This window comes from Emys orbicularis, chromosome 19 (genome assembly GCF_028017835.1).
Source record: "Emys orbicularis isolate rEmyOrb1 chromosome 19, rEmyOrb1.hap1, whole genome shotgun sequence".
In the NCBI taxonomy this organism is placed as follows: Eukaryota; Metazoa; Chordata; order Testudines; family Emydidae; genus Emys; species Emys orbicularis.
The window spans coordinates 79421-87192 of record NC_088701.1 but is presented as its reverse complement, the minus strand read 5'-3'; the positions used below and the strand labels follow the sequence as shown (position 1 = coordinate 87192).

Genomic DNA, 7772 nt, shown 5'->3' with positions numbered 1-7772 from the left:
TCTGGTCTGGGATGTGTGTCTTGCAGGAAACGCTGCTGACTAGTTTAAGAAGGGACCCTGCCTGTGAAAGTGAGGGATTCCTGCTAGATAAATAGTGCAAGGTCCTCGTGCAATGCATCGGCAACCGTGACAAATTCATTGGGGTTTAGGACGTTGTCCTCACATGTCTTAAGCACATTAATTTGTGACCTATTCCTATCCTGGGCATAGACATGCTATTTCTCTACTGTTCTGTATCTAGAGATATTTTTTTCTCTTTGTAACCACTACAAACTGAGGAACTCTGTGCAACATGGGAAGTGTTTATGGTCTGAATTATTTATTGTAACATCCTGAGGATGTAACTGAACAGAAATGCTATGCCCTGAGCAGGTTTCCTTCTGCTTTCTCTCTCAACTTTATGTTGCTATCTATAGACCTTTAGTTAGTAGCATGTTTGCTTCAGGTAGAGCCTTTGATTGTCCCACCTCGCATTTCTTTTTCTTAACTACACATCTAAGATTCGCTGTAGTGGGAAGTCTTGCTCTGAAGTGTCTATCATTCATTTACCTAAGGTATTCTGTTTGTACAATGGGGCCTAGCACAATGGGGTCCTGGTCCATGACTGGGGCTCTAAGCATTACGATAATAAATAATAATAGGATTGGGAATTAATCAGATTGTTGACCACTGGAGTGCAGTCTCTCTGAATCTTCACAAACTGTGGTCTGCAGAATAAACAGGTTGTTAATTCACTGAAGAAAGTTGATTGGGTGTAAATGGCTAAAAAGCATAATTAGGGGCACAGGGTCACTGCCTAGGGACATTGTTCACTGGCATAATGTATTTAAACTTGTTACTGGACTAGGTGACAATGAGGTAAATGGCTGGTCGTGACAGAGGAGTCACATGGTAATGTTACACCTTTTAATGCTAATGTGAGGTCTTAGGAAATGTTAATTTTAATGCTGCTGTGTATTTTCTTTAATTTTATTTTTATATTTACTGGTAGTTTTCATCTTTAAATTGTGCTGCCATCTGCTGAAAATGAGTGGCAATTGTTGAACACCAATGAAGGCCACATGACAAGACAAATCGGAACATAATAATTTTAATGTCTGCTCCAATCTCCATTAGAATTTTATCTTCTGTTTTAATGTGGGCAAGTCCATTAACAGACACTTCCAGATGTACTTGTTTTCCTGGTGCTTTTGCCACAATTAGAACTAAATGTAACTCTTAAAATTGGAGAATTAAAGGGATTGACCTTCACAGGTGTGTGTGTGTCTGCTGTGCTTCCACCTGTCCTAACAATGGATTATTTTCTCATTTTAATCGTGTAGTCCTGAGCAGCTGGTCATTCCCTTGTTTTGGAGCCATTTGAATTTACCATATCAGATAATGGCAGCTACTGCTGGTGTATCTAGCCATGTGATGCCTTAAGGAACTTTCAGTGGACTAGTACTTTTTATGCAATTTATACTGGAAGGACCATATTCTGTTGCACCCTGTGCAGTTCCAATTACAGTATTTCGATGACACTACATGGAGCATAAGAAAAAAATTCATTCTGCCCTTTCTCTGGTGGAGTTAATGCTTCATCTAAAATATTTTTATAAAGTTTTGCGGATGCTTTTTAAACACATTGTTTTAATGTTTAATGGACCATTATCAATGGTTTAAATACTGATTTTTATTTTTATTTTATTTTTTTTAAAATCTGGAATGTGCCTTTTATCAGGACAGACATTAAAGAAAGTCATTCAGGGTAAGAATGAACCTAGTTAACTGGAACTATAATATGCTCAAAAACAAAATGAGGGGGTCTGCAGTTTGGGAACTGAGCTCACCAGCCCCAGGCTATCACTTTAAATATACTAAAGTTTCTTGTAGTTTAAAGGATGTCATGTATTGACTGACTAAACTTTTGAAAAACAATTTTGTTTTAAAACTGATCACTATATTGTCTAACTATTATTTGTTTTTACCAAACTCAGAAATAAAAACAAACACATTTACACTTATTCTAAGTTTGTTTTACTTTCATTCATTTCCATTTGGTGTGATGGGCTCTTCTGTACCAGAAAATCCAATCCATGAAATTAACTACTTTATTACTGTTTATAATTGAAGAGGGAAGAGTGGAGGTGTGAGGGGTTCAAAGCGATAGCCCTGAAAGATGATTTTTGATTACAGTATTTTGGATAGATTGAGGGGGATGAGAAGAGAGGGTGAGAGCGGGTGCACGTGGGGTAGGGGACTTGATATCTGTCTGGATGTGGGAGGTGCAGTCCTTCTTGAGGAACTATTCACTGCCTCAGATGGACCCTGTGGGTGGCACTGGCCCTTTCTGGGGACCAAGCAACACCTTAGACTCATAGAATATCAGGGTTGGGAGGGACCTCAGGAGGTATCTAGTCCAACCCCCTGCTCAAAGCAGGACCAATTCCCAACCTTGGGACAGGGAGTCTGGTGATATTTGGTGTTTTAGGTAAAGCCCCAGCTCCTGGCAGCCTGAGACGACACGAGAGTTTTTACCTTTGAAATAAGTTTCTAGCCTGTGTGAGGGCAGAGAAAAGCGTGCAAGCGGAGCGCTCAGAGACTCCCCCCGATTGCTTGGAACATCTAGGGCTGCCGCGCCGGCCCGGGCCCTGGAGACTCGCACGGGGTAGGGCCCCTGTTCCCGCCTGAGGCGCCCCGCTCCTAAGGCCGGGGTTGCCAGGCAACTTAGCAGCGTTTTCACACATTACTTCCGGTGTTGTGCGCTCTCTAACTACTCCGTTTCCGGGTGTGTCCTGTGGATGTTCGTCCCTCTCCGCACTGTGCTCCTGGTTCCTTTCCGCCAGCTTCCGGCTGTCTCTCGGTAACTGCCCAAACTTCCGCTCCGCCCAGCACCCTCCGGACCGGCTGTTGCCTCGCCCCGTCCCCTGCTCCGGCCCCGCCATGCCTGGCTTCGTGCCCCGCCACATCTCGGTGTTCCCCTCCCCGCAAGAACTGGGCTCCTCCCTGGCGCAGCTGGTGGCCCAGCGGGCGGCCGAGTCCGGCGGCCGCTTCTCGCTGGGGCTGTCGGGCGGGAGCCTGGTGCGGATCCTGTCCCAGGAGCTGCCCGCGGCCGCCGCCCTCTCTGGCCCCGCTGCCCCCGCCCGCTGGGTCCTGGCCTTCTGCGACGAGCGGCTGGTGCCCGTGGAGGACACGGAGAGCACGTACGGCGCCTACAAGGTGTGGGGGCTGCGGGGACCCGCCCCGCACGGGGGGGGGGAGGATGAGGGGACCCGCCCTGCACGCGGGGGAACCCCCTGGGGGGCTATCGGGGTAGGAATGTAGAGAAGACGTTTGTTGCAACAACTCTAGATTTTCCTGCTAAGACCAAGGTAACACATTTTTCCACGGACAAAGCTGTGTCTACACTGGGTTTTAAGTCGGCATAGCTATAGTGCTCAGTTGTGTGCTTTTTTTCACACCTTGACCAACCTGGCTATGTCAGCCTAACTTTTAAGTGTATATGAGGCCTTAGGATCTCTGGTTCCTGTTGACATTCCCATTCACCAGCAGATGCTGTTATCTCCAAAAGTTATGAAAGTAAATGTACTCTGATTTTGTTAATTGGTAGTAGGGAAAAATCCCATTATGTAAAACAATATAGCTCAACTTCTTGGTTAGAATTTTGAGGGTCTTCATTATTTCTTTCAGACTCACCTCCTCTCCAAGATCTCCATCCCAGAAAATCAAGTGGTTATCATTAACCCCTCACTACCTGTAGAAGAGGCTGCTTCAGATTATGCTGAAAAGTTAAAAGAGGTACCGTGGAAAGTTTTTGTTTTGTATATCATACTTCTTCAAGTAAGAGTGAAAGTCATTAATTTACTAAATAGGTTCCACTGGCTGTGTTACCAACAACTCTTGCTGGTATTCAAACAGAGAATTTTAAACACTTAATTTACTTTTTACTGCTAATGTTACTTGCTTTCTTACTGCACTTCAGTTAACTAGGGGAATTAATTCAGACTAGTTTTCATGTATTAACATGAATTTTTTGTTTCTGAATTGACAATGCTGTAGGGGAATGTTAATGTTCCACAAACATCCGGGAATATGCTACTTAAAATGCAAAAAAGTCATTAAAATGTTTGTTAATCATAGATTCTGTAAAACCTTTATTTTTTGCAAGTACAAAACCTAAATTCAGTCCTCTTGTCCTAAATTATCTCTCTGTAATAATCCTTGTGCTCCAAAATGATGGACTGCTAATAATCTTCCCAAAAGATCCCACATAGTGCTTTTGGAGCCAACTAATTTAACAAGACCACTCTTGAGTTGACCAAGACGTTGAATTCCCCAAATAAACTGGGGAGGCCATCTTGGGAACCCAGGAATTGGTGTCCACTTGCATAGACTGGAATGCTGATAAGATTAAAGAAATTTAAGTTCATTTTCATGTCCTATATGAATTTTTTTTTTTTTTTAAATATCGCTTTGGATGAGATGTGTTTACTGTGGTGTATATGTGGTGCTCGTACTCAGGGAGGGAACTCTTTAGCTGGTGAAGATGGTGTGTGTTAGTGGGGAGGCTTTCTAGTGGAATGTGTATGCTGTTTTTAAACTAATGATGTATAATGTGTTTGAGTGGTTGTTAAACCAAAGGTGTACAGCCTACTGCTGAGCTTCTGCCATTGTAACCCAGCTGCATTCTGTGACAGTGTGTTCAATTGTGAGATGCCAGAAAGCTGTATATGTGAACAGAAATTCATTGCAGTGTGTGAGCGCCCTGTGTTAAGCAGTTATATAGCCTTATTCCTGATGTGATTTATACTTTTGCAGTGATATCTCCTTTTTCTGTTCAATGTGCTCATTTGTGCTTTCCTCTCTCTAATCTCTCTGGGTTTTTGATCCTTCTTGCAGGCCTTTCAAGGTGAGAACATGCCTGTCTTTGATCTGCTGATTTTGGGAATAGGGCCAGATGGTCACACCTGCTCCCTATTTCCAGATCATCCACTTCTGCAGGTGATTTTACAGACCCAGGGAGGGGATACTGTAAACTGGGATAAGAATGTGCATTTGTTCACTACTGTGACAGGCCTTTTTTTCCATTCTAGTTTGTCTCTAGGTAGTAAGTTTGAGTGCATGCGTGTGTGGTTGTTTTAAGAGTTTGATGAACAGCTCTGAGTTATGGCATTAGAACTTGGCAGTTGCCAGTATTTGGAATGTGATTTTTAAAAAAGGAAAGTGGGAACAAGAGGAAAAGCAGATGGAATTTGGCTCTTTCCTCTTCGCTTAACCCTGATCCTGCAATCTGATTCATGTGGGTGTAACCCTGTGCCCATATGGAGCCCTGTTGACTTCAGTGGAGCTGTACATGGATGCATGAGTCTGCCTAGAAAACTTTAAAGTTGATTAATGCCGACCAGGATCTGAGGCCTGATAATGATATTTGGTCTCCTTTTACTGGCTGCTTAGTCATAGTCAAATAGCACAAGCTTGAGTTCAGTGAGGCTGTCCTTTGCTTTGACTCCTATCTCTGCACTGTTCTGATCAATTTTCAAACTTTGGCTTTGTTTTTCGTGGCAGGAAAAAGAGAAGATAGTTGCCTCTATTAGTGATTCTCCGAAGCCACCACCTGAGCGGATAACTCTAACATTGCCTGTTCTGAATGCAGCACGGACTGTTGTGTTTGTTGCTACAGGGGAAAGTAAAGCTGCCATCTTAAAGGTAAGTTTTAAAAATGAAGAAAATTGATTGATGAAAACCCCAAATTTAACAAAAACAATCCATCCATCTAGTTAAAGCCATTTCCAGTTGAAAAAAACATTTTGATGGAAAAATTTTTGGCCAATTCTAGAGCGTTTGTTTGGCATGGTGAACACTTCCATGACTGTCTCATTGCACTATGATCCCCCTAGATTAGTGGGACTGGCAGTGCTAATGTTCTGTTTCTTTGGACAGCGTATTTTGGAAGGCGATGAGGAGAACCCCCTCCCTGCTGCTCTTGTCCAGCCTCATACTGGGAAGCTGCACTGGTTTCTGGATGAGTCTGCAGCCAAGGAGCTGACTGTTCCCTTCGAGAAGCACTCTATCTTGTAGAACCAAACACTTGGCTGGGTTTCAGGGTGGCGATTCAGGAGCACTGGCTGCAGTTCTTGCATAGAGCCAGCTCTACAACATTCCAGATTGAGGACTCTGGTTGTAGTACTTGAATGTGGCACTAAATTAACACTGTCTTTTGTTTCTCTTTTTTTAAGCAAGTGGTACTTTGTGGAGCACTGTAATAATCTGTGGTCGGGGAGGGGAGCTATAAGACTCTCAAAGCTGGTCTCTAGCTGCAAATGGAAATGTTGGAGATTGCAGAGGAGGACAGTATGATGCAGTCTGTCTTGTGAACGGTTAATGTGGTGTAAAGTGAATGCACAATATTAAAGATGTACATTTCAGTTTTTTGGCTCTTGTTTTATCTTCAGGTAGTACTTCTTGCTTAAATATCAACTAAAGGCATGATCTTTCAGCCCTTATTCTTGTGAGGAGAGGCTGTAGGAACAGCTTGGGATTTGGGAAACCCTTGACTCTATAGTATTTATACTCCTTTAAGGGGAAGCAATGCAGGTGCCATGGTGAGGAGGTGAAGTCTGAGGTCTGCTCACAAATGTTTGCTTGGAAGTGCTCCAAACAACTTTGGAGTCAGGATAACTTTTTGTTTCACTTGACAGTTTTGTGGATCCTTTTCAGGCTCTTGTTCTCTCTCCACTGTTATCCTTTCAATGTCCAGTGGAACTGGTCCATCATAGAACACAGATGTCAGTAGTACTTGCATGTTTTTGGACCCTGGTTACACTGTTTGTGAAGGGACTCTCTATGGAGAGGTTCTCTTCTCAGGTTTGCCCTGGCTACTGGCCAGAGTTACCCTGTTTGATTGGTTCCATTATGTTGTGCATAAATCTGGGTGCTACAGGATTGTATACGTTGAAGATCCTCATAGGTACACTTTAAGTTAGTGAGATATGAGAGAACCATACTTTTTAGCTTCTTGTCATCTTGCATTTCAGACAGTCATGGCCTTATGTCCTTCTGTTTATCTGTGACTATTTCCGCTGATGTCAGCATTAAGTTCTCAGGAACATACTCCTAGGACTGCAGTCAGTCCAGGAGGAATAATAATCTGCCAAAGAGCCGATTAATATTATATTGGCCTCAGAGCTACCAGTCCTGCTTTTTATTCTCTGGAACCAAGGCTAGAAGTTGGTGGTACTACTACTACTACTACTACTATACACATATATAGCCTCGAAGAGTCTCCAAGTGATTTATAAAGGGGAATAGATATTATTTAGTCCCATTTTACAGTTGGAGAAACTGAGGCAATGAGGATAAATGACTTGCCCTAGGTCCACAGCAAAACTGGCAGAACTGGGAATAGAACATAGGAGTTTAGGACTTCTAAACCGTAGATCATACATATTATGTAAATATGATATATAGAAGCTGGACAGAACTTTGATGGGCATTTGTCTGCAAGCAAAGAGATATTGAAGCCAGTACTATGATTCAGAACATCTGCCTCTTCTCCTTCCATGGATGTTTTCCTTTCCTTTCCTCCAGGTAGATCTGAGAGAGAGAGAGAGCCCTGCCAGGGCATTAGGATGACAAGTCTTTATACCTCCATTAATGGATCAAACCCACAGTTCAATGTCCCTTCTCATCAACCAGTACTGTATAAACATGCCACCTTTCCCCCCCCCCCCCCCCCCAAAAAAAAAAAACACAAAACCTCCATGCGTCTCCTGTATGGTTCTGCGGCTTCTCCT

At 43.2% G+C, this 7772-nt stretch overlaps 1 protein-coding gene across 1 annotated transcript; it reads left to right on the top strand.

Moving 5' to 3' along the window:
* Positions 1 to 2922: 2922 nt before the first annotated feature.
* Positions 2923 to 6404, top strand: PGLS (6-phosphogluconolactonase). Its single transcript, XM_065419530.1, has 5 exons — positions 2923 to 3198; positions 3670 to 3777; positions 4879 to 4980; positions 5545 to 5685; positions 5920 to 6404. Exons 1-5 carry the CDS (start codon positions 2923 to 2925, stop codon positions 6055 to 6057), a joined length of 765 nt encoding a protein of 254 aa, XP_065275602.1. The 3' UTR covers positions 6058 to 6404.
* The last annotated feature ends 1368 nt before the right edge of the window (positions 6405 to 7772 follow it).